The sequence below is a fragment of the Megalops cyprinoides genome, chromosome 24 (assembly GCF_013368585.1).
Source record: "Megalops cyprinoides isolate fMegCyp1 chromosome 24, fMegCyp1.pri, whole genome shotgun sequence".
Lineage (NCBI taxonomy): Eukaryota > Metazoa > Chordata > Actinopteri > Elopiformes > Megalopidae > Megalops > Megalops cyprinoides.
Window position 1 is genome coordinate 257501 of NC_050606.1, and position 26353 is coordinate 283853.

General features: G+C 47.6%; 4 protein-coding genes across 4 annotated transcripts in view; all 4 read left to right on the forward strand.

Annotated features, from left to right (window-relative positions):
* The window catches only part of si:dkeyp-68b7.12 (rho GTPase-activating protein 30), a 10573-nt gene extending 3648 nt beyond the window's left edge, over positions 1–6925 (forward strand). The window contains exons 8-17 of the mRNA XM_036519464.1: positions 1–28; positions 196–293; positions 532–603; positions 2922–3340; positions 3512–3674; positions 3762–3874; positions 4036–4661; positions 5291–5760; positions 5875–6699; positions 6915–6925. The exon at positions 1–28 is cut by the window's left edge and continues 138 nt beyond it. Coding sequence (XP_036375357.1) covers positions 1–28; positions 196–293; positions 532–603; positions 2922–3340; positions 3512–3674; positions 3762–3874; positions 4036–4661; positions 5291–5760; positions 5875–6699; positions 6915–6925 — 2825 coding nt within the window. The remainder of the gene's footprint in view (positions 29–195; positions 294–531; positions 604–2921; positions 3341–3511; positions 3675–3761; positions 3875–4035; positions 4662–5290; positions 5761–5874; positions 6700–6914) is intronic.
* A 1559-nt stretch (positions 6926–8484) lies between these two features.
* On the forward strand, positions 8485–10907 carry LOC118771456 (zinc finger protein 34-like). The gene is made up of 2 exons (XM_036519465.1): positions 8485–9029; positions 9745–10907. Exons 1-2 carry the CDS (start codon positions 8759–8761, stop codon positions 10905–10907), a joined length of 1434 nt encoding a protein of 477 aa, XP_036375358.1. The 5' UTR covers positions 8485–8758.
* Positions 10908–13059: 2152 nt separating this feature from the next.
* si:dkeyp-68b7.5 (zinc finger protein 287) lies at positions 13060–14363 on the forward strand. The gene is made up of 2 exons (XM_036518936.1): positions 13060–13179; positions 13275–14363. The coding sequence occupies exons 1-2, from the start codon at positions 13168–13170 to the stop codon at positions 14346–14348; spliced, it is 1086 nt and encodes a 361-aa protein (XP_036374829.1). The 5' UTR covers positions 13060–13167; the 3' UTR covers positions 14349–14363.
* Positions 14364–15795: 1432 nt separating this feature from the next.
* Positions 15796–17702, forward strand: LOC118771053 (zinc finger and SCAN domain-containing protein 22-like). Its single transcript, XM_036518919.1, has 2 exons — positions 15796–16186; positions 16374–17702. The coding sequence occupies exons 1-2, from the start codon at positions 15916–15918 to the stop codon at positions 17609–17611; spliced, it is 1509 nt and encodes a 502-aa protein (XP_036374812.1). The 5' UTR covers positions 15796–15915; the 3' UTR covers positions 17612–17702.
* Positions 17703–26353: the final 8651 nt, after the last annotated feature.

A 26353-nucleotide genomic window follows, 5' to 3' on the forward strand; every position in this document is an offset into this window, starting at 1 on the left:
ACCACGCCATCATTGAGGGCACTGACAAGTACGACCCCGACAACACACCACCCGGCCACAGTGTTACCATAGTGACAACACACACTGTGCAGCAGCGTTACCATAGTGAACACTCACAGTGGTGAGCAGTGTAATCATAGTGAGCTCTGTAACACAGCAGCATGATACACCTGTGCTGTCCTTCATCTTCCTCAGGAGGAAGGGCTCTCTGAAGGGCAGGAAATGGAAGTCCATCTTCAATCTGGGAGGAAGACTCCATGACCCCAGGAGGAAGAACAAGGCCTCCAGCAAGGGTACGAGCCATGCCCCTCCCCTCCCCTCTATTCTCCCCCTCAGTGCCTTACTGAGTTTCACTGGGGTAACACGCGTATTGCCACGGTAATAATGCTTTCACTGTGGGAGCACTTGTTTTACTGAGTTATGCATTGAAAGATGGTTTTATTTTGATGTACTGTGAAGAAATGAGTTCATGCTTTATTGATATATTGAATGATTTTCCTGATGTGTTGAAATGTCCGTCTCTCTTTGCAGACAAAGAGAAACCGGTTCTGAGGCCAGCAAAGAGTATGGACTCTCTCAGTTCTGTGCCGTACTCTCAGGAAGGTACTCACCGTCCGCCTCCTCTCCTCTCTCCTCTCCCCTATGCTTCACTTCCTCCCACAGCTCTTTCCTCCCTATCTCCCTCTCTCTCTCTCTCTCCCTCTCTCTCTCCCCCTCTCTTTCTCTCTCTCTCTCCCCCCTCTCTCTTTCTCTCTCTCTCCCTCTCTATCTCTCTCTCCTGCTCTCTCTCTCCCTCTCTCTCTCCCCCTCTTTCTCTCTCTCTCTCCCCCCTCCCTCTCTCCCTCTCTATCTCTCTCCCTCTCCCCCCTCTCTCTCTCCCTCTCTATCTCTCTCTCTCCCGCTCTCTCTCTTTCTCTCTCTCTCTCTCTTTCTCCCTCTCCCTCTCTCCCTCTCCCCTCTCTCTCTCTTTCTCTCTATCTCTCTTTCTTCCTGTCTCTCCCCCTCCCTCTCTCTCTCTCCCTCTCTATCAATTCAATTCAATTTAAGAAAGCTTTATTGGCATGAACGTTACAACAACATTATTGCCAAAGCCATGTACATACACACACATAAAAAAAGAAGAAAAGAGAAAAAGGGACAATTATGTTGAACACAAAACAGGACGCTTCCAATAACAATCTCAGACAGAAATGGAGCTGGTGTTTTCTTATGGGTGGCCTCACTGGCTGTCTCTCAGGTTATGACAAGCTGCTACAAATTTTGCTGCCAGAGTGGCCAAATCCTTGTTCTCTCCCAGAATGTGTGGTAATTTTTCCTCATGTGTGTAGTTTCGAAACTCAGGGAGGATTGAGTAGAATTTATTAAATGAAGATTCTCTAATTTCAGTGTATTTAGTGCATTCGGTTAAGAAGTGCAGCTCTGTCTCTACAGCCCCCAGACTGCAGTGCGAGCACAGCCTCTCCTCTCTGGGCAGCCAGGTCTGCCTGTGTCTGCCTTTTTCAATGGCGAGGCTGTGCTCACTGAGTCTGTACATTGTACATGTCAAGGTTTTCCTGAGTTTCACGTCTTTTACTGTACTCAGGTAAGTAGCTGTTGTATATTCACGTTTTAGGGCCGAATAGCATTGTAATTTATGTTGTGTTTTAGTGACTTCTTTCCAATGGTTAATGTAATTTTCCCTCTGAGTGGCTGTAATTTTGTTGGGTCTAATGCTTCTGGCTATTGTGTCATTGTCCTGAGCCTCTGTGATGTGCGCTGGTGTTAAATCACTGAGTCTCAGGACAAATTGGCTCAGTGGGCTCCTTCCTATATTCAGCTCTTGGCTTTTCAGGGCTATGTAGTGGAGTGAGTGGGGGTCGCTCATTTTTAGGTGTTGCCAGAATTTGAGTGCTCTTTTTTGGATATTGATAATTAGAGGGTATTGGCCTAATTCTGCCCTGCATGCATTGTTGGGCGTTTTCCTCTGTACCCGGAGGATACTCTTGCAGAACTCTGCATGCAGGGCTTCAGTGGGATGTTTGTCCTAATTTGAAAAGTCACATTTTGTGAGTGGACCCCACACCTCACAGCCATAAAGTGCAATGGGTTCAGTAATTGATGTGAATAGTTTAATCCAAGTTCTAATTGGTAACTCTAATTGCATCGATCTTTTGATGGCATAAAATGCCATCTTTTTGCCTTTTCTTTAAGTTTCTTCACAGCCAAGCCGAAGTTTCCTGTTGAATTGATAGTTATGCCTAAATAAGTGTACTTGTTTGTTTGTTCAATTTTGATGTTGCCAATTGTAAAATTGTTGGTGTTTCCCTGTAGCCTGGAACGCCTGGAACGTAGCCTCTATCTCTCTCTCCCGCTCTCTCTCCCTGTCTATCTCTCTCTCTCTCTCTCCCGCTCTCTCTCTTTCTCTCTCTCTCTCCCTGTCTATCTCTCTCTCTCTCTCCCGCTCTCTCTCTTTCTCTCCCTGTCTCTCCCTCTCTCTCTCTGCCTGTCTCTCTCTCTCTCTCTCCTGCTCTCTCCCTCTCTCTCACCCCCCTCTCTCTTTCTCTCTCTCTTTCTTCCTGTCTCTCCCCTCCCTCCCTCTCTCTCTTCCTCTTTATCTCTCTCTCTCCCTGTCTCTCTCTCTCTCTCTCTCCCTCTTTATCTCTCTCTCTCCCTGTCTCTCTCTCTCTCTCTCTCTCTCCCTCTCTCTCTCTCTCCCTCCCTCCCTCCCTCCCTCTCTCTCTCTCTTGCTCCTGTTGTTCACCTACAGTGCAATGGCTCATCAGAACAATATAATCTAAATGCATTTATCTCAGCTAAGATTGTAAAATATGTAATGAGTGCAATCTGAAGTATACAACAGTAGGCCTATAAAAAATCTCAAATACCTCAGTACTAATGTTATGTGTCATAACTAATGGTGTAAATGTTATCCCCCCCCGCAGGTAGCCGGCATCAGCCCTCACCCCCCCTGGCGCGGGAGGCGGGGCCAGCAGGAGGGGTGGTGGGCGGGGCAGGCAGCGGGTACGCAGTGACGTACCGGCGGGGTGGGGGGGCGTGTGTGAGCGTGGTGAGCGGGGGGGGGACGCAGGGCACATACAGCCGGCTGGACTCTGGGGGGGGCACCACGGACGGCCAGACCCCCCCGCCCAGATCCTCCCCGGCCATCTCCAGCCGTGCCGACAGACGTGCCGGAATCCACATCTCTGGCCCCTTCTCTGTCACCGTGCCCCTCCACATCACCTCCGGCCTCGCCTTGGGGGTGCTGCAGGGGGGGGCACAGAGGGACGACACCCACGACACCACAGAGGAGGGGCTGCAGGGCAGGGATGGAGAGACGGAGAGAGAGGAAAGGAGAGAGAGCAGGGAGAGGACAGAAGAGCAGGGAGAGAGGGAGAGAGAGGAAAGGAGAGAGGAGAAGGGAGGGACAGAAGAGCAGGGAGAGAGGGAGAGAGAGGAAAGGAGAGAGGAGAAGGGAGGGACAGAGAAAGAGGAAAAGGAGGGGAGAGAGACGGAGGAGAGGAGGGAGGAGGAGGAGGAGAGGGAGAGAGAGGAGCAGGGAGAGAGAGAAGGAGAAAAAGACAGCGAATGTGTTGAGGAGACTGAGCCGGAGGGGGGGACCGGGAAAAGAGAGCGCAGCAGTGTGGGAGGAGGTGTGGAGACCATCTCCAGCTCAGAGGAGGAGCCAGAGTACATGGGTGAGTGTGAGGATACTGCTGACTACTTTGCCCTCTCTGGATGATGGGGGAATATCACAGCAACACTGAGCCTTTCTGTCCATGCAGACATGAGGAAGAACAAGCCTCTCTCTCCAACGGAGGACTTCCACGACCTCCCTCTGGACTTCCAGGACACATTCGGCTTTCTCGATCTGATAGAGAGTGGCGTCTCTAACCAGGTATGTGTGTGTGTGTGTGTGTGTCTGGTTTTCCATCTGACCACAGTACAGGTCATAAAGACCTAATTTTCTGGGTCCATTTGAGCCCTAACCTGGTGCGTCTTTCTCTGGTGTCTCCTGAGCTGAAAGCTGATTCCCGGACCTGTGCTTCCCTCTCCCAGATGAACGAGTTCTCAGTGGAGCCTCCATGCCCTCATGAGGAGGAGGAAGAGGAGGAGGAGGAGGATGATCAGGGGCCTCCGGGGCACCCTGCTGACCCCAGACCCTGCAGCCCCTCCCCCCTAGAACAGCAAGGGGTACAGCCTTCAAATCCTTCCTGTCAGGCCCATCGACCTCTGACCTTTGACCCCCACGGCCGGGCCTGTAAGTCACACAGCCTGCCCTACAAGTCTCGCTCCTTCTGCCCTGCCCCTTCCTCCACCTCCGAGGACGAGGATGATGACCTCGATGAAGACGATGGAAGTGACGAAGAGGAGAACATGCTGTTCTACAGCCTACCTTCGAGTCTGCAGTTTGAGAACCTTAAGGAGACAGATGCTCCACACGGCCACAGTGACAAAACTAATCTGAAGTCAGCACAGCATGAAAACATCAGCAATGACACCAACATCACCAACAACATCAACACCAACACTGCTGAGCAATCAGAGCGCCAGCCAGAGGACAGGTTGCGGTTGGACACAGACCCCCTGGGGCACAAGGTTGCAGCAGTGGAGGCGGGGGGGGGACACAGAGGAAGGGGGGGGGACTGTTTGCAACAGAGAAAGAGGATGGAGGAGCAGGAGGCGTGCGCGCTCACAGCCAGTGGAGAGAGAGACCACACAGCTGCACAGACACACATACACAAACTGAGGTAAGCACAGATTTGTAAACTTAAAGAATTAAAATGAAAACAGTACAGGCGAGAGGGCCACAGCACTAGGACTGTAGAATGGATGGGCATCCGAGTCTCTGGGCTGACAGGAAATGTCACTGAGCACGTCAGAGCACATTGCACAGAAGCAATGTCAGCTACAGCAGATACGCATTAGAAACAAGTTCAAATGCTAATAATGCTGTTTGTCAGCTACAGCAGATACACATTAGAAACAAGTTCAAATGCTAATAATGCTGTTGTTAAACTGACTGGCTAGACTGGAGGTTTCTACTGCTGGCAGGGAACTCTGAACTGGTCAAAGGGCTCTGGCTCTGAACCCTGATTAAGTCATTAATAAAGAGCTTCGTCTCTATAACCCTGATTCTTTAATACTTTCAGACAATCTCCACTAGGTCTCTGTAAACATGATAAGACATTTCATGCAGGATCTCCGTCCTGAAGAGGTGTGAAATCCTTCGAACTGCTGAGATGCTTCAGAATAGGGCTGAAACTCTCACCTCTCATTTCATGGCCTCTGTTTAACTCCTTTTGTTGGAAAGGGATCCTGAGGAAGATGCAGGCCTTGCAGGAAGTGAGGAGGAGGAGGAGGAGGAGGAAGAGGAGGAAGATGTGTGTGGGGTCAAGGTTCTGCCCCACAGTGACAGTGGAGAGAGAGACCTCGCAGCTGCACACAGCTCCGTAGAGCGCCCCTTGCTGAGGACAGTGCACGGCAGCCCCGCCTCAGAGCGCAGGGGCGGGGGGGAAAGTGCTGGAAGTCACCCACGCAGCTGTGCGGATCTCTGTGGTGAGTCAGTGAATGGAGCCGAGCTGAGAGCAGCAGTGCCAGAGGGGAGTGAGAGCGCAGAGGCTCCGTCAGAACCGCAGGAGGGCACCGACCGGCCTCCGAGTTCCCCGGTGCTTCTCCCGGAACCCTGCAGGGTGCCCTCTGTGAACTCTGACCCCGAGCAGGTGTCCCTGCGGGAGGAGGAGACACAGGTCTCACCTGGCAACCCAGAGGAGACCTGGACAGGTGAAACGGGAGAGAGAGAGGGAGACGGAGTAACGAGGGAGGGGGGAGAGAGGGATGAGGAACGAGAGAAGGAGGAAGGGAGAATGAAAGACAGATGTAATGGGAAGGAAGGAGAGGGAGAAGGAGAGAGGGACAAAGGGGAAGAGTGGGATCGAGTGAGAGAGGTTGAGAGAGGGAGACAAGGAGAGGAGGAGAAACCTGACAATCACACATGCCCAGATTTGGAGAAACAGGAAGTAGAAGAAGAGAGGGATGAGAGCTGTGAGAAAGATGTGATATCAGAGGAACAGGAGGGGCAGGAGAGGAGTGGAGTGGGGCATACAGCAAAAGAGCATATGCTGAAAGATGAGTCTGAGTCCCAGCTGCTGGTAAGAAGGAGGGATGAGAAAGAGAGGAAGGAAGGAGGAGAAGACAGAGAAGAACCTGGAGAGGAAAAACCTAGGGAAGAGGGAAGGACTGAGGAAGAGGAAAAGAGAGAGAGGGGAGCAGGCATGGGGGCAGGACTCGGGAGAACAGTGGTCTGCTCCAAACACAGCCAGCCAAAAGTATACCTGGCCAGAGCAGTGCCGGTGGTGCCCCCCAAACCCCAACTCTCAAAACTCGCTGCCCTGAACCTGCGACACCAACTCCAGCAGAGAGAGACGGAGAGAGGGAGAGAGGGAGAGAGGGACAGGGAGAGGGAGCGAGAGAGAGGGAGAGACGGAGACAAAGAAGAGAGCAGACAAGAAGGAGAGAAGGATGAGATGATAAGGGATGGAGAGAGAGAGGGAGGAAGTGAAAGTGAGGTGGAGAAATGCAGAGAGGAAGAGGGGGAGGTGGAGAGAGAGCTGAAGAGAAACAGTGCAGTCAGCATATGTTTTGATGAGGCCGTTGCCAGAGCAACAGAGAGGAGGGAGAGAGAAAGAGAGAGAGGGAGAGAAGGACAGACGGAGCACAGGAGAACAGCAGAGAGTGCAGGAGGAGAGTGAGGGGAAGAGAGAGGGGACCATGGAGAGACAGAGGCGTGAGGGAGAGAGATGCACAGTGGCTCAGGCTGAGGGGACAGGGGCCACACCACAGCTGCCCAGACACTCAGAATAGTGTGAAAGCAAGGGCTTCAGAGACAGTATTAGTGTTATGGAGGCAGTGCTATGTACAATGTTTCTCTGAAACAGTTATTCCCTAAGATTCAAATTATGCATAATTTCAGACACTGCTAGCCTGGCGGGTGTATAAGCACTCAGAATGTGCATTTGAATTACTTTGCTATTCAGTATTCAGTGGAATAACATGCTTCCCCCCAAGTACTGCACTTATCTCCAGCACTCCATCTACCAATAATGACTCACTGCAAACATAATATTAAAACATTCTGTCTCACCCCTAATAACTACCCCGAGTAGCACCTGGAATGGCAATTTTTATATCATTTAACTGTTAAAAATCCAGTATTATTTCTAATGTTGTCTTGCGCAGATTTGAGATTACTTGTACCCCAAGAAGGACATAGGAAGGTAACACACACAGCCTACAGCTCGTCCTCTCCACAGGTGGTCACTGTGTGTCAGAGTCTATGATACTTCGCTTTCATTTCACTGTGAAGGGTGAGGGGATACAGAACCTCAGACCTCTGGACAAAAAATGTATCGATGATCTGAGATATGTACCAGGTCACCCATCATAATGTCTGTAAATACAGTGTTGCTTTGCATCAATAAAGAGAGGCACCATGACGATAATTCAACAAGTTTTTATTTTCATGGTATGTAAGCTATAATATGATAATAACGATTTGCATTTAAATATGTTGCGTAATACAGGAACTTCAACAATGCTTTGCCTTTACCTCTGAAGTCAGCCGTTTTTGCTAAATGTACTATGATTGGCTGTGTCTGTCAGCAGTTGCTCTGTCATTGGCTGTGGCTGTCAGCAGTTGCTCTGTCATTGGCAGTCAGTGTGCACACACTGCTTAGCCCACAGCAGGCAGCATGTTTGGTTGTGAAAACAGCAGCTGGTTAAACCACATGCTGCTCAGGGATGCTGCCTGACCCACTCTGCCACCGGCTTTATTTTCTGTTTTATTTCTTTAAACTGATTTTCACCTTTTGAATTTTCAAAGTAATCAGCTATGTGGCTATTTAGTAAATGTATTACATATTATCTTGTATCTTGGTTTATGTAAACAGGTGTGTTTTTGTTGGCCTGATAATGACCAGAGGTCCTGCTTCATAACTTAAGAAAGTTTACAGGAGGCCTGCAGGGATCTGTTTTATCAACAGATTTCTTACCACCTGAATTCCTGAATGTTGGATATTATCACAGTATGAGCCAGTGTCCGGATCTAAGTACACAGAACAGTTTACTCACCGATGAGTCTGTAAAACCTACAAAATTTAAAATTACTGTTTCAATCTGATTGTAAAATGTGTAAAAAAAGTATATATTTTCTGAAGTGCTGTGAATTAACATTTTTGTATTTCCAGTAACTCCAAATCGCGTTTTCATATGTTTAAGCCTCTTATTTTCAAAAAAAAAAAAACAAAAAAAACAAATAAATATATTTTTCAGCAAAAACTGTTGGGAAATGAGTATGTCTCTGTTGTTTGTCTTTATTTGATAAGCCAAACGGCTGTTCGCCAGAGGACATGCCGTAGCATCGCTGCCATCCGCTCTTTACCAATCAGCTTCTCTCTCCGAATGACGCATCTGGACTCCGCTTTCTAAACGCTAATTGCGATTGCTGCCATGGCGGTGAAACAGCGGCTCTGCAGGCCGCTCCTCCGCTTTGCTACTCTCTCCAGACGGGGGGTGGCGGCAATGCGCGGGCCTGTCGCTGTCCTGCCGCGGACGCGAGCAGAAGAAGAGCGTGTGCGGAAGTAAACAGCGGAGCACCATCGTGTGCGTTTTAGCGAACCCGAGTCAGATACGAGGACGACTTCGCGAGTGTGATCTGGAAGCTTCGCCTCTTTACCGTGTGTGTCACACTGAAGCACTGTGTGAGTGTGAAGTCCTGCGGAAAATGTCAAACTGCAGTAATTTCCACACACAGTTGGTTTCCGTTATGGAGGTATTAGCGAAAGCGGCGGTGGCAGAAATCAGCAAGCTGGTGGACGGCAGCTGCGCGGTGCTGCGATTGGAAATGTACCGATACCAGAAGGAGAACGAAGCGCTGAAGACCAAACTGAAGCTGATGGAGCGCGAGCTGCGGGCCGCGAGACGATCCCCGGCGCGCGGCAGCCGCTGTGCAGAGCGCGTGTCTGCAAGGGCTCGGAGTCACCGTGCATCACCTGGTAAGCCTCGCAGCACTGCGTGAGATTTCAGACTGCGGCAGTGTTAGGATGCTACCAAGGGTGTGTTAGTTAAAGAACTGGGCACTTCAGCGCCTTAATATGCACGCCGGATGCAATTGTCATGATGTCAATAAAGTTTACTTTGACACGCACCTTACTGGTTCATAGGGGCGATCATAATTTACAAAGCAAATATGTTTCATCTCCATGTCTTGCTTGTTCCTCACAGCTGATTGTGGAGCTATCTAGACAGACAAGATTGTGGTCTGCTTGAGACAGTTTTAATTGTGTAATTTGTGTAATTGTACTCTACAGCTAAACAATCATGTAAAATTGTATTCTTGCAATATTACAGTAGTTATATGTTTAAGAGAAATACTAGTCATTGTGCTTTAGTGTTATGAATCAACAGTGTGAGCCATAAACATTCATAATTGTATAGCCATATATTGTTGATACTGACATCCTCCCACCAGTAGGAAAAGAAAAAGAAAAAGGTTGTTCTTCTGATCACCATTTTTTGGTGTACCACGAGTCTGGGCACCATGAGTGAATTACTCCAGTACTCCAGTAAATTAGAAAATGGTGAGAAACACTAACACTGATAATGCTAAACTAATGGTAGCCATTACTACATTTTTCTCAGGGCCAGGAAATATAATGCTGATAACGGTATTTTTGTGCAGATAAATAAGCAGATGAATATTTGTTCCAGTTTCCCCCACAGAAGCTGCAGACTTTGCTGTGGGCGACGGAGACAAATGTGACCCGACGCCCACACCTGCAGAAGCTCCAGAGGAAAAGGTAACACAGCCCACACCTGCAGGAGATCCGGAGGAACAGGTAACCCAGCCCACACCTGCAGAAGATCCAGAGGAGCTCAGTGAGAAGCGCAGGTGTGGACACAGTGAGGAAGACCTCAGTGGACTGGAGTTTGTGGTGAAGGCAGAGCAAGAGGAAGAGCATGTAGCCCAGAGACTCAGTCAGACAGGATGTGAACACAGTGCAGGAAGACTGAACAATCTGGACTCTGAGTATGTAACGTACGAGAGAGACGGTCAGCTGTGGACTTCCTTCACACCAGGCGACAGTGACATAGAGACTGATGATCCAGTTTGTGATAATGCTACAGAGCAATACTCACAGAGTCTGCCGGTTCACACAGAGCTTCAGCATGCCCCTGCTGCAGATGCAGCTTCTGCTAACTCCATTTCCTCTTTTGCGATTCCGTATGTTCACATGTTTGACATGATACCTGTGAAAAAGGAAGCTGAGATGCAGGGCGCTACAGGCGAGTCCAGACCTGAGGGGGAGAGCAGAGAGCAGCTGAGCTCAGCGAGAGACAGTCAGACATTACAGGCCAGGCAGCAGCTGCACGGACCCTCAGCAAAACTAATGAGCGGGAGTGAGAGTGCAGCTGAGCTGAGCTCAGACACTCAGTATGAGGGTGGATATACTCTGAGCGGCAACAGTTTCAACACAAAAAAGATGAAGAGTGATGGAAGGGCTGGCTCAGGGAAGAAATCGTTCCTTTGTCCACACTGTGGAAAGAGTTTAGCTTATTTCAGCTGCTATAAAGTACATTTGCGAAGTCACACAGGAGAGAAACCGTACAGCTGCGCTGAGTGTGGCAAGTGCTTCACGCAGCAAAGCAATCTCACCAAACACGAGAGCGTCCACAGTGGGAAAAAGCCCTTTCACTGCGCGCAGTGTGGAAAGAGCTTCCGGCATCGCTACAACCTCACGCTTCATCAGAGAATTCATTCAGGCGAGAGGCCGTTCCACTGCACACAGTGTGGGAAGAGTTTCGCTCAGTCTTGTCACTTTAAAAGACACCAGCGATGTCACATGGGTGAGAAAACATACAGCTGTTGCTGAACTGGTGAAAGTGGACATTAATTTTTAATTTCACAAAGGATGGAAGATGTTCTGCAGTTACATACAGGTCTGTTTTCTGTGGGACAATGCAAACCTAAAAGCCAAATTGTTTGTCGTGAAAATAAATTGTTTTCATCTTTAATGCCTGTATTGAAATGACATATTCATATTCAAATATCATATTCAATTAAACTGAACCACAGGCCTGTTTATACAGGAGAGAATGCATTCCTACAGTGTTTGTAGTGCATCAAGGAACATTGGCATGAACTTGAGACCATTACATGTCTTTTTTTCCAAATTTTGTATAAAATATGTAATTTTATTAATAATTTATGATGTGGGATGTCATGAGGTAAGGGGTTATGCCCTTATATTTTGTGTAAATGCTTAGATTCATATTGCTTCATTTGATAAATAAACTGCTCTTCATCCCTGTTTTGTTTCTGAATAAATGCCGCTTTGCCTGTTATGAATGGGTTTCTCCTGGCCCCTGAGGGCGGGACACTGCCCATGTTTCTCACAGACTTAAGACCCGCCTCTCAGGCTGCACCTCAGCCCCCCACCCCAGCATATCCTTCACCCTTCTTTCCATGTGTGAGTATGTGTGTGGAAGGGTACCTCCGTGAGAGGGTACCTCGGGGGTTTATGTGAGCAGATGCGTGGAGGATTACCTCAGGGAGTGTGTTAGCATTGCAGCTGTAATGCTGTAGCCCAGAGGCCATGCATATTGCACTGCACTCACATGTCAGTCTGGGCACACATCTGTGATGTCAGCACTGTCTGGCACTGATGCTTGTTCATGTCTGTGGTCTGGGGTGTCCTATTGGTGCCCTTTTTATGCTAAATGACAGTGATGTAATGGCCAGTGTTTGAGTCAGTCCACACAATCTAATTCTTCTTACTCGTATTCCGTATGGATACCACGCTGGACTCTAATAGACATACGATGGTCAGAGGGTGGTCTTCAGCACTGTTGGCTGAATGTATGAATTAAATTTGTTATGAACACTTATATGGGTCAAACTGCAACAGCATTAGCTTAGGTTATAATTTCAACAGTAAGTGAGGAAGAGTCTTCTGTGAGTGCTGTCATTTTGCATTGGGGTCGCATTGAACATTTCTCAGTAACCGCTCACCACATGGAAAAATTATAATTCATCAGTCAGACCAACTGCAAGTCATTTTCAGCCTACTTTTAAATTACATTTGTGAAAAGACATCATGAACGAGGTGGGAGTGGCACGCTGTCAGCTCCATATTTTCCTTGCGTGCTATTTAATTTAGCGGTTGGTTTACATTGGCACGTATGTCTCCACTCGTGTAGTTTTTTACACTTCGCGTGTTGAGCAATAACACGTAGGCCTGCATCACTGAGGCCTGTCGCTTCGCCCGACCACGTCGATACATGGCGCATTCGGTCAGGTTGTTTCGTTTGCAGTAGGGGCGACCGTTTTCCAAACATTACGGTAATTCGCTCCGTCATCGTTCAGTCGTCCGCTCTGTTCGGGAGAAGGTGGGGAATCGTTCCGTATGGCGGAGGTTTCACTAAATCTAAATTTTGGTTCGACCTCAAACTGCTGATTGACACACTTTGCTAATTTAATGATTGAACAAAATAGAAAAACCTTACTTGTTGTGGAGAGCCCACGTGGTAAAATGACGAACTTAGTTAACATCCATGCAGAGTTAGCCTCCATCATGGAGATATTAGCTAAATCCGCGGTGGCAGAAATCAGCAAACTAGTAGATGATGGTGCTGCGTTTTTACGGTTGGAAATATCCCGAAGTCACAGAGAAATCGTAGCGCTAAAGAGGCAACTGCACTTAATGGAGCGGGAGCTGACGGCGGCCCGGAATTCAGCAGCACCGGGGCGTACTGCAAACAGCGCTGGTGATGCTCCAATGTGTGATGGATCACAACGGACACAAAAAGGCAAGTGACAATGTGTTCTTAGTTTTAACTGTTCCGTGCTGTATCGTCAGCCGTATTGGTTAGCTGCTGAAACAAAAAAGCTTGCATAATTACCGCATATGTGTGGAACGTAGTTCGTTATGCGTGCGTCTGTGTTTGCTTTGTAGTTGCAATTTTCAGTCAAACGTGTTACTACATGAAGCGATGTTTTCACTTTCACTTCTTTCAGGGGAGGAATGTACGCCCCCGGTAGAGAGAGTGTTTGGGCAGGAGTGGAGCTTTGGTGTGTGGAGAGATGGAGAGTCCACCGCTGTGGAAGAGGAGAGCACTCCTCTGCAGTCCGTCATGAGGGAGGAGGTCAGTTCACCTGTGCTGTTTGTCAGACTGTGTTTTAGAGCTGGAGGCCTCAGTTCTGGGCCATTGAGAGTGATCACCTCACTCCTCTGTTACAGTCTGCAGACACAGAGGAGAACACACCTGAATCACTACTTATCAAGGAGGAGAGACTGGAAGACAACTTGTGGAGCAGGGACCCACAGCCCACACCTGCTGAGGAGCAAGTAGCACAGCCCACACCTGCAGAACACCCAAAAAAGCATGTAACCCAGCCCACACCTGCAGAAGAACAGGTGACACAGCCCACACCTGCAGAAGATCCAGAGGAGGAAGACCTCAGTGGACTGGAGTTTGTGGTGAAGGCGGAGCAAGAGGAAGAGCATGTAGCCCAGAGACTCAGTCAGACAGGATGTGAACACAGTGTAGGAAGACTGAACAATCTGGACTCTGAGTATGTAACGTACGAGAGAGACGGTCAGCTGTGGACTTCCTTCACACCAGGCGACAGTGACATAGAGACTGATGATCCAGTTTGTGATAATGCTACAGAGCAATACTCACAGAGTCTGCCGGTTCACACAGAGCTTCAGCACATTCCCCCCACATTAGACAGTTTGTCCTCTTTAGGATCCATTGACACAAAAGCGCATATTGCCATGTTTGATACAGTACAGAGGGAAGAGGAAGTGAAGGTTCTGTCTGTTTGCAGTGGACAGCTCAGGTCAGGAGTGGCTCCTGCACATCAGTGTCAGTACGGAGAGAGACTGAGCTCAATGGCTCACAACAATCTGACATCACAGTCCCAGCAACAGCATCATCAGTCAAACCCTGATCCTCCCGACGAGGGGCATAGCCTGAGCGGTAACAACTGCAGCATGGAAAGGAAGGCAAAAAGCCACAGAAGAGCCAGCACAGGAGAGAAACGCTTCAGCTGCTCGCAGTGTGGGAAGAATTTCACCACTCGTTTTTACCTGAAAATACATCGACGAATCCACACTGGAGAGAGACCATTCAATTGCACCCAGTGTGGAAAGAGGTTTTACTGTACCTCTCATCTGACGTCACATCAGAGGTCTCACACGGGAGAGAAACCGTACAGCTGTGACGAGTGTGGGAATTCCTATTCTCATCTAAACTCTCTGAAGTTACACTACAGAATTCACTCAGACGAAAGAGTAAACTACAGCTAACACTGGACAGCTGTCCCCCCATTTTACCAGAGTGATAATCTCAGCGTACACAGGCAGGACAGCTTACTGCTGTGTCCACTCATGACTGTGTTTCTGCTAACAAGTGGACATTTTTAGCATTGACTGCCTCATATATCTCCACCAATAAGCTTACTTTAAGGGAAACGTCCTGTTCTTGTTTTCAAAAAACAACCAATGAATTTTTGTAAATAAATGGTTTGTTTTTAATTATTTAAATATTGATATTGGGTTTTTTAGTTTGTTGGTATATTTTCTGTATTTTATTTTCTTTGGTCCTAGAGATGAAGCTGATGGATAATTGCTCACTCATCACCCTAATCACCCTTTATCTGTCTCTGAATTGCACACATTGCCACGTTAAAATTAGTTTTAACAGTGAAACTTTGCAAACTTCATCAGTTTCCCCCTTCTAAACAAGTAGATAGCTTAGAAAATATAATTCCAGAGAGAAACAGGCAATTATTTAAAAATAGCCTTAACAGATTGTATCCTCCATTCATTTCACTGACTAAATGAGACCCCCTTCCGTCCTCAGACCTGACCTCAATTAAACATCATCAAACAGCATTTTCTATGACATTTGCCTTTGCGGAGTCGCTCAAAGGCCCGCAGGCATATGTGAACAACACGTCCTTTGAACATAGTTGACGAACATTTAACTCTAATGAGAAAAGATAGTTTGTCATAATATTTTCATTTAGAAAGCAAATCCGTCATATCTGCATGTCTGCATTTGGGCGGAACGAACTAAATTACAGTTGAAAAAAATTCGACAAAAGTAATCATTAGCACAAATACTATTCCTTTAATTTCATCGTATGCATTTTTTAAACAATACACTAGAAACGCTGAGTAATACTATTGACAGGTTTTGTGTTTTGTTATTAAAGTGGTTAGAAATTCAAAGGTATTTTCGAGGCACATTGAAATCTCTTTTCAGTTTTAATCCCTGTAACATTGATTTATAAAGAATTTCCACTACGCAAACCACGGGTACGTCTCTGCTTCCGGCCTGAGGTGAAACGCACAGGTGGATACTGTTGAACGGTATGTTTTGAACGATTTGTCGGGAAAGATGGTACCCATAGTACCGAAGACGTTTTGAAGAGATACAGAAACTAGGGCCACGTATCAGCGAGAAAAGCCTCCAAAGGCAGCGTGTCAGCAGCGCATCAGCGGTCTGGATGTAGAGAGTAACCTTCGCTCTGTAAGGCTCCGGAGGACACGGAAAATTACTTGTACGTATTTTATCGTCTGTAATACAGATAACCTAGAAACACATGTTGCAATTCCTGCGCCTTGCTGAGTGCGGGTGACGCATGCGCACTGCGCCGGGTCCGCCACGCTGCTGCCTGGCGCTGATTGGCTACTCCTGGACGGGCTGTTCGTCACTTCCGTTTCTGTTGACTGTCCGGAAGTAAACAGTGAGGGCTTGCGATGCGTCTGGCGGCTGGTTTCCTGCAGATCATCCGAGTAAAGTTCATTTAAACTATCCGGCTTTAGAAATCAGTTGCCGTATAAAGTAGGTGATGTAAAGTTGGATAAAATGTCGAACTGTATTAATTATAAGACACAAATAAGTTCCATTATGGACATATTAACTAGGGCAGCGGTGACAGAGATAAGTAAAGTTGTTGACGATGGTTTTATCTTGTTACGTTTGGAAATTTGTCGAAAAGAAAAGGAGATCGATGTGCTGAAAAAGAAACTGCTTTCATTGCAAAGTGAACTGCGGATGGCACGAGGAGCCGAAACCCCCGAGCCCGTGCACAGTCGCTCAGGTCCTCATGGGTTTCCGCGGAGAGCAGCCGAAAAAAGTAAGTCATTCTTTCTGTCCAGCTGCTTAGCCACCAGTAAACTTTGTGCCGGGCCTCTGTTGATCCCCTCACAATGCAGTAGCGGAGAACTGTCTAGTTGATCTCTCAGATGTCTGAAAGGATTGTGAATTTAGTCAGTTTAAGACTTGTACAGCACATCATTCCATTAACGATCCTGTGTCTTCAGGAGCTGTGGAGCGCGGGGCTATGCAGCAGGTCTGTGAGGAGGAGTGCGAGTCAAGACCCAAACCAGCAGAATTCCCAGAGGAACAGCTAACACAGCCCACACCTGCAGGAGATCTGGAGGAACAGGTAACCCAGCCCACACCTGCAGGAGATCTGGAGGAACAGCTAACACAGCCCACACCTGCAGGAGATCTGGAGGAACAGCTAACACAGCCCACACCTGCAGGAGATCTGGAGGAGCTTGGTGAAAAGCACAGGTGTGGACACAGTGAGGAAGACCTCAGTGGACTGGGGTTTGTGGTGAAGGCGGAGCAAGAGGAAGAGCATGTAGCCCAGAGACTCAGTCAGACAGGATGTGAACACAGTGCAGGCAGACTGAACAATCTGGACTCTGAGTATGTAACGTACGAGAGAGACGGTCAGCTGTGGACTTCCTTCACACCAGGCGACAGTGACATAGAGACTGATGATCCAGTTTGTGATAATGCTACAGAGCAATACTCACAGAGTCTGCCGGTTCACACAGAGCTTCAGCATGCCCCTGCTGCAGACGAAGCTTCTGCTAACTCCTCTTTTGGGAAACTAAGTGATGAGATGTTTGGTACAATAAATATCAAAGAGGAGTCTGATTGCAGTGAAGAGCTCAGGTCAGACATGGTTCCCACACAGCAGGCTGAGCACAGAGAGAGACTTCTGCCCTCAGTGAAGAGAGAGAGTCAGACATTACAGGCCAGGCAGCAGCTGCACGGACCCTCAGCAAAACTAATGAGAGTCAGTGAGAGTGCAGCTGAGCTGAGCTCAGACACTCAGTATGAGAGTGGATATTCTCTGAGCGGCAGCAGTTTCAACACGGAGAAGCCCCACAGGAGATCAGGTACAGGGGAGAAACGGTTCATTTGCATGTACTGTGGAAAGAGTTTTGATCGCTTCAGTCACCTTGAAAGGCATCAGCGGATTCATACAGGAGAAAAGCCCTTCAGCTGTGCTACATGTGGGAAGAGTTTCTCTCAGAAAAGTAGTCTTAAAGGACATGAGAGAATTCACACAGGTGAGAAGCCATACAGTTGCGCAGTGTGTGGGAGGACTTTCTCTTGCTCTTCTAACCGCAATGCACACCAATGCGATCACGCAACTGAGAGAACGTACAGTTGTTATGTTTGTGGGAAGCTGTATGCTGACATAAGTACACTTAATGTGCATCAGAGACTCCACACAGAGAAGATATTCACCTGCACGTAATATGGGAAGAGTTTTACCACAGAAGAAGACCAGTCCTTAGGGGTTAAATGTATGGAGTTTGTAAATGTTTGCATTTGTATGACACATACTGTTAGCGTTATCTACCTCATTCACTAGGGAGCGCAATGAAGCCATCTCTGTGTATTTACTTCTGTCGTTTCTGCCTAATAAATGCATAGTAATGCCTAAATAAATATGACAAATTTAGTTCATTCAGTATTTTTATATGTGTGTGTGTGTGTGTATATATATATATATATATATATATATATATATATATATATATATATATATATATATACACACACATTTGACCAATCAATAACTTTTGTTTGGCATAGCACATTATATTGCATTATATTATTGTTATTTAGCAGATGATCTTATCCAGAGTGATCTATTTATACAACTGGCTATTTGTGGGTTAAGTAACTTTGCAAAGTGCAGTTTCTGGAGTGAGTGAAAAGGTGAGGCTGAAGGTGGAGGAGGGGAAATGATTCCCTGCAGAAGGCGGTCAGAGTGAACACTGAGCGTGGGCGTGGGCGTGTCCCGTGTAGGAGTCATTAACCAGACAAAGATTCGGGAGGACAATTATTAGACAATCCCTGCGCAACAAAACCTGTCCCATCCTCAGGTATAAAAACCCCACTCAGCTTTTCTGTGCCAGCTGTGTACGGCATCCCTCCTCCACCCCATCTCCCCCCAGGCCCATAGCCTTCCTCAGACTCCAGGCCAAACACCTGTACCCCTACACCCTACACCCCTACATTTAATGTTTCTAATTGGAATAGAATTGATACCTACTGCATGAGTTAGAGAGTGAGTCTGCCAGAGAGAGGTGGGGGGGTTGTACGGACACCTTTCCTCAGGGCTGTGAGTGAATGATACAGAGTGGAGAGGGTGGTGCATTTTAGTGATGGTAGTAATTACATCACTCATATGTGTGTATATGTGTGTATTTTTAACAGAATATTAACACAAAGTATGTTGATATACTTTTGTATGATGCTTTGGCACATATACCGTTTTCATTTCAAAAATTAAAAACTGCATAAATCAATAAATCACAAAAACCATCAGCAGCATCTTTCGCCTCAGAAGCAGACATCCCACGCACCCGAGAATCTCCCAGAGCCCAGCACCCCGCTCACCCGAGAATCTCCCAGAGCCCAGCACCCCGCTCACCCGAGAATCTCCCAGAGCCCAGCACCCCAAGCACCTGAGAATCTCCCAGAGCCCAGCACCCCGCTCACCCGAGAATCTCCCAGAGCCCAGCACCCCAAGCACCTGAGAATCTCCCAGAGCCCAGCACCCCAAGCACCCGAGAATCTCCCAGAGCCCAGCACCCCAAGCACCTGAGAATCTCCCAGAGCCCAGCACCCCGCTCACCCGAGAATCTCCCAGAGCCCAGCACCCCAAGCACCTGAGAATCTCCCAGAGCCCAGCACCCCGCTCACCCGAGAATCTCCCAGAGCCCAGCACCCCAAGCACCTGAGAATCTCCCAGAGCCCAGCACCCCAAGCACCTGAGAATCTCCCAGAGCCCAGCACCCCAAGCACCTGAGAATCTCCCAGAGCCCAGCACCCCAAGCACCTGAGAATCTCCCAGAGCCCAGCACCCCAAGCACCTGAGAATCTCCCAGAGCCCAGCGCCCCGCTCACCCGAGAATCTCCCAGAGCCCAGCACCCCGCTCACCCGAGAATCTCCCAGAGCCCAGCACCCCAAGCACCTGAGAATCTCCCAGAGCCCAGCACCCCGCTCACCCGAGAATCTCCCAGAGCCCAGCACCCCAAGCACCCGAGAATCTCCCAGAGCCCAGCACCCCAAGCACCTGAGAATCTCCCAGAGCCCAGCACCCCAAGCACCTGAGAATCTCCCAGAGCCCAGCACCCCAAGCACCCGAGAATCTCCCAGAGCCCAGCACCCCAAGCACCCGAGAATCTCCCAGAGCCCAGCACCCCAAGCACCTGAGAATCTCCCAGAGCCCAGCACCCCGCTCACCTGAGAATCTCCCAGAGCCCAGCACCCCAAGCACCCGAGAATCTCCCAGAGCCCAGCACCCCAAGCACCTGAGAATCTCCCAGAGCCCAGCACCCCAAGCACCTGAGAATCTCCCAGAGCCCAGCACCCCAAGCACCTGAGAATCTCCCAGAGCCCAGCACCCCAAGCACCTGAGAATCTCCCAGAGCCCAGCACCCCAAGCACCTGAGAATCTCCCAGAGCCCAGCGCGGAGCGGAGGTTTGTTCAGCTGGGCTGTGGAGCGGAGGCAGCTGCACTCGTCTGCAGGTTTGTAGTTTTATAGTTTTATATTTAAAGGCTGTGGGTTGTGAGCACACACATCCACACATATAACAAATATATTTATTTGTCTCGTGCTCTGAAAATTAGATTTAGCTAAAACAATTTCAATGTATGCTAAGAAAAGATATACACAATAACTGGTGATTTGTTACATTTTTTGTTCAATTAGCCTTTTACCTGTTATTTTTATTAAATATACTGATAGCCGTCAAACAAGAAGAAGGCAGCAGAGCGACTGCTGGCCCAGGCAGGTGTGCGCTGACCTCTGACCTGCAGCATCATGCAGCATCAGCGGGCAGAGAGGAAGTGACATCATTTACCCTGTGAGGGGAGCAAAAGTTGCAGTAAGCGCTGATGAAGGAGCAGATTCCGCAGCCGCCATTCCAGCGCCAGCGCTGCGAGTTAAACAGCGATCCTGATCAGCACTTGCGCGCAACTTCTCCGCGGAACACAGGCCTTGCTCATTGGTATATATGTACAGGAGCAGGCAGAACACCCTCCACAGAACATTAAAAAATAAGTGCGGTTTGTTCCCAAATTTACGGTAATCCAACCGCCCCTACACGTAACGCTAGGAAGTGTGTCCTGAACCGTCAGTAATGATTGCAGGTTTTCGGATGTGCAGGGCATGCAGCCTCAGTGAGGAGAGCTGATACGCTTCACGGATTCCCTCTTTAGTAATAACGTTGAGCTCGTAAGGACGTTTTTAATCGTAGTGTAAGATGTCGAATGGTGCTGCTTTTCAGACGCGGTTAGCCTCCATTATGGAAGTGCTGGCCAAAGCAGCGGTTGCAGAAATAAGCAGACTCGTGGAGGACGGGTCCCTCGTGCTGCGTTTGGAAGCCTCGCGGAGTCGCGCGGAAACTGCAGCGCTGAAGCGCGAGCTGCAGCAGCTGGAGCGCGAGCTGCGGACGGCGCGAGCAGCAGCGCGAGACAGCGCGTTTAATAACCGCTCCGTGGGGGTTCAGGTGGGGGACCCCTCCGCAGGTATGTATGTATGCATATTTACATACACATTTACTGATATTATATGCGGAAACATTTATATATTTAAGAGTTGGTGGTGAACTGTGTATAAAGTATGTTTGCTAATTAGAAACAGCGCAATAACAGTGAACGTGGTGTTAGGGGAAGGTGCGAGAGTAACTTTGCGCTGTAAATAATAATGCGCTGTAAAGATAAATTACACTGGCCTTCGGGCTGAACACTGTGAGTGTTCCGTCTGCTTTTGCAATCGAAAATAATGGGAAAGAGGTCATTTTTATAACAAGCTATTCAACAATTTATAAAACAATGAAACAATTTATAACAAAGATGAGAAAGTAACACAGACTTTGCCTGCTTTTCCAGCACATGCAGTGTTGTGCTGTGGTAATTGGATCTTTATTTATTAGAAAACCTTGATCCATTTTTGTTTTAGCTCGAATTGCATACATGAGACATCTTCAGCACCGTTACTCGAGATCACTGTCCTCCGGGTAATGTAGCAAGGCTGTGCTCACAAGCCAGATTTATCTGAGAATTATTAAGACACCTTTCACTGCTTAATTACTACCCAATAAATAATGTTAAGTAAGGTTTATGTCCTCGTTTTATAACTTGAGGAAAGTGGGTATATTATACATGTGAAATTGTTAAATAAATCAATGAACATATGTTGCTGTAATTTATGGAAAAATGAATCTGAAGACAAGCTCCTCCGTGCTCACCTGATCATCTGAAACGCTACCACCAATTTCTCATGTCTTAAACTTTGTTTTCCTTATGAAAAATTATGGTTTATTTAATATACTCTAATGTTAATCTTAATGTATCTCTACCAGCTTGTACTTTGTCTGGCCAGCAGCACTTCTAGTATTGTGGCTTTATGCTTGTGTTGTACTCTGCCTCACTTGTAAGTTGTTTTGCATAAAAGCATCTGCCAGATGAATAAATGTAAATGAAAGTGTTTATTGTGGCCTTTCCCCCAGCAGTGGCGGAGTGTGGGGGGACAGCCGCCGCAGTGCAGCGGTGCTCTGAGGAGGACTGCAGCCCAGAAACACAGGGCACACACACTCCGCTTGGGTTTGTGGTGAAGGCGGAGCAAGAGGAAGAGCATGTAGCCCAGAGACTCAGTCAGACAGGATGTGAACACAGTGCAGGCAGACTGAACAATCTGGACTCTGAGTATGTAACGTACGAGAGAGACGGTCAGCTGTGGACTTCCTTCACACCAGCTGATGGTGACATAGAGACTGATGATCCAGTTTGTGATAATGCTACAGAGCAATACTCACAGAGTCTGCCGGTTCACACAGAGCTTCAGCATGCCCCTGCTGCAGACGAAGCTTCTGACCACACTTTGTCCTCCTCAGGGAAACCTGTTCACATGGTTGATGTAGCATTTATGAAAGAGGAAGATGAGAAACAGACTGTGTGTGATGAAGAGACCAAACCCATGGTAGACACACAGCAGGCAGAACACAAAGGATCTTCCGCAGTGAGAGAAAACGGCACATCACAGCTGCATCCGCCCGACGACAGGCCAGCAGGAGCCAGCGAGGGCGCCGCCGGCCCGAATCCTGACGCTGTCAACAGGAGAAGGAAGATGAGAGCACACCGGAGAGCTGGCTCAGGGGAGAAACTGTACAGGTGCACACACTGCCAGAAGTGTTTTGGTCGTTTTATTGACTTTAAAAGACACCAGAGAATTCACACGGGGGAGAAACCGTTTAGCTGTGCACAGTGTGGAAAGCGCTTCAGTGTGAGGTGTAATCTTATAACACATGAAAGGGTTCACAATGGAAATAAGCCGTTTGGTTGCACAGAGTGCGGGAAAAGATTTTCCCAGGGATCGAACCTTAGAGCTCACCAGAGGATTCATACAGGCGAGAGACCATACCGCTGCACACAGTGTGGGAAGAGCTTCACTCAGTTAAGCAGTCTTAAATCTCACCAGAAAGTTCACAGTAGAAATGAACCACTTCACTATGGAATTTGTACTTGACTGTCATAATTGCAAATATTTTTTTGAAGACACCAGGTTACTCAAATCAGCTGTACAGAATGTGGCATTGTTTTGTTGGTTTTAATAATCTTGGTACAAACCGTAGTCTTAATATTGGCAAATGATTTAAGTTAAGAGGGAGAGGATGAGTGTCAATGCGGGAAAAGTTGCTTTGGAATTGCCCAAAGGTGCAGTACTGACTCACACTGAAGTGAAGCTGATGAGTAAAAAGTGTCTCAGAGCTGTGGGACTGTTCATTATCCTCAGACTGAGAGGATGACGAGGGAAAAGGACAGCAGACTGACAATTCACTTTACTACAAGAGTTTGCCTTTTTAAATGCAATCGCATGCTCTCAAGTGTCAAGTGTAATCCAGGACAGTGTGTCAGGGTGACCAATGGAATACTTTTATTATTTGAAATAATGTGCAAATGTACATAATGTAACTACAGTGTACATTTCTTTTAAACATTTTTTTTTCTTCATGTATAAGAGCATAATGCAATTATCACAAAATTACCTCTGGAAATGAACTCTACATGTTATTAAACCTTGTAAGATATTTTGTCTCACACAGTAAGGTAGGGACATGCATACAGTCTTTTTGTTGTACACATGAGACAATTGCAGGATTTAACATACAGAACCTACCAAACAAACCTGTTTTTCCACACTGATGAATGCAACTGAAAATTTAAATTTTAAAATTGGTGCTGAACACATATTTGCGGTGATGTTAGATACTGCAGTTCAGGGCAGCATTTATAGAGATTCATTTAGAAGATGCTCTTATATAAAGTGACAAAGTGCATTCAGAAAGGTTAGGCTAGTATCAGTGTCACACCAGACAGTATGAATCATTGCACAACATACACTACCGTGGTAGGAGCAAGCGGGAGTTTGAGGATATTGTGCTTTTTCTTTCCATATATACTTGAGGATATAATATGAATGTTCATAGATTAACGAAATGCAGTTTGAACCGACGGTGCCAGTGACTGTGTTAAAGAGCTCATTCTTCCACTGGGCAGCAGCGCAGGGACCTGAGCGTGAGAGACATACCCTTCAGCTGCCGGTTGGGACAAGGTTCTTCATGGGAATTGATCAGAACAGATCCAACTGTATAACAGCACAACATGTAAAACGGTAAACTTCGTAAGCCCAGAGCATTAGCTAATTGTAATTTAAATGTGATCAGTCGTACAAAATGCGCTTTTTGTTGTAGCCATTACATTGTTGCATTATTGTCATTTCGCAGACGCTCTCTGGCGTAGTTTACCGTTTTATCCATTCAACTGAGGAAAATGTGGGTTAAGCATCTTGCCCAGGGGTACAACAGCAGTGCCCCCGCGGGGAATCGAAGCAGTAAACCTTTGGTTACAAACCCTACTCCTTACCACTTTCGCAAGTTTCGCCTTATGACTGCAGTCTTAACCCGGCTGAGCTATGAAAACGAAGCCCACAGGAAATGTTCCTGCACGAAGCACACGGAAGTAAACTGTCTCACATGGGAAGAACTAACAGGACAACTGGGGCGGAATCACGTGAGCAGTGGGACCCGGTCGAGTGTGTCCAAACAAACCGCGAACACGGTGTGCGGCCGGTAACGTTGCACACACAGCATCGGAATATTCTGCAGAATAAAAACATCCAGCCCAGGAAACTGCAGTTACTGTCCAAATGCCACTTCAGTGTAAAGCCTGCATTCAGTTTTCAACAAACGTGTACGGCGTCGAGTCTCCAGATAATTGCAAAATAGTCACCGACGTACCGTTACCATGAATGCATTTCATATATAGTGATTTCACGGGGTAGTGTTTGTCTCTGATTGACTTCAAATATATGGAAATAAATCATTATTTCGTAAGACACATTTCGTTGGGTTTAAAATCTGACATTTAAATATATTAATTCAAACCTTTCTGGAGCGAATTACCACCTGCACCTCGATCACGCCTATAACTTGGATCACATAATGTTTCATAAGTAAATTATCATCACTCAAACTGTAAATTTACGTATTAAAGATGCCTTTGTTTAAAAGGGGTGTGTGACGTGTGCTACCCCGCGTTGATAGTCACGTGATACTGTCCCTGTTGTCCCTGTGTTTGGTACCGAGCAGAAGTCAGAGCAACGCTGGCCAGCCGCTGGCCGATCTCGCTGCTTACGTTACTGATGATCGTGCTTTCACACCCTAATCGCTTCAGACACACACATTTTGCGATCCGTTACTAACGACGTGCGTAATAAGTGGTGTAAATCGCGAGGTGAAATGTCTGGCTGTGTTACTTTTCAGACAGAATTGTCCACAATCATGGAGATTTTAGCCAGAACCGCGGTGGCTGAAATTAGCAAACTTGTGGATGAGAGCTGCGCGGCGCTGCGCTGCGAAATTTCGCGAAGACAAGCGGAGAACGAGGCGCTGCAGCGCGAGCTGCAGCTGCTGGAGCGCGAGCTGCGGACGGCGCGAGGAAGCGCGAGCGGAGGTGCGCGCGCGGTCTGTCTCTCGTGCTGTGGGGGGTCTGATGTGTTGGACCAGGCAGCTTTTGGGGAAATCTGCCATCTTTAAATTCCGACCATGCAGCTTTAAAAACATGGTGTAGTTTTTCCCCAAGTCAGTTAATGAATTCCATTGTGAAATGCATTCACGAGTGATATTCATTTTAAGTACCCACTTTGGGGGGGGGTTGTTCTCGCCTTGTAGAGAGAGAGTTTGGGCAGGAGTGGAGCTTTGGTGTGTGGAGAGATGGAGAGGCCACCGCTGTGGAAGAGGAGAGCACTCCTCTGCAGTCCGTCATGAGGGAGGAGGTCAGTTCACCTGTGCTGTTTGTCAGACTGTGTTTTAGAGCTGGAGGCCTCAGTTCTGGGCCATTGAGAGTGATCACCTCACTCCTCTGTTACAGTCTGCAGACACAGAGGAGAACACGCCTGAATCACTACTTATCAAGGAGGAGAGACTGGAAGACAACTTGTGGAGCAGGGACCCACAAAGGTCACTGCAGGTCAGAGCAGCAGGTAACTCAGTGGGAGCAGTGTGGTCACTCTGGAATTACCCAGAATGCACCATTATAACCATCACCAGGGGTAGAATTCTCCTGAAGCTGTTGAACTCAAAATTATACTAAAGAGGGACATGGATACAATGAGCTGTTAATTTAGTAGATTTACTTCTCTGTATCAACTAGTGATGGTGTGCTGTCTGTTCAGCTAACTTTAACTTGTGGGATATTAAATGCCAAATGCTGTCTGAAGTAATTCATACTGAAACTATATTGTATTTTTCTGAATGTAGTTCATATCTGCTCCACAGGAGCTGTACAGTGTGGTGCTGATGCAGGTGAGAGAGCCGTCTTCCAGGAGCAGCTCTGTGAGGAGCAATATAACACACAGCTCATACTGACACCTGCAGACGATCCAAAGGAACAGGTAACACAAACACCACATCCACAGGAGC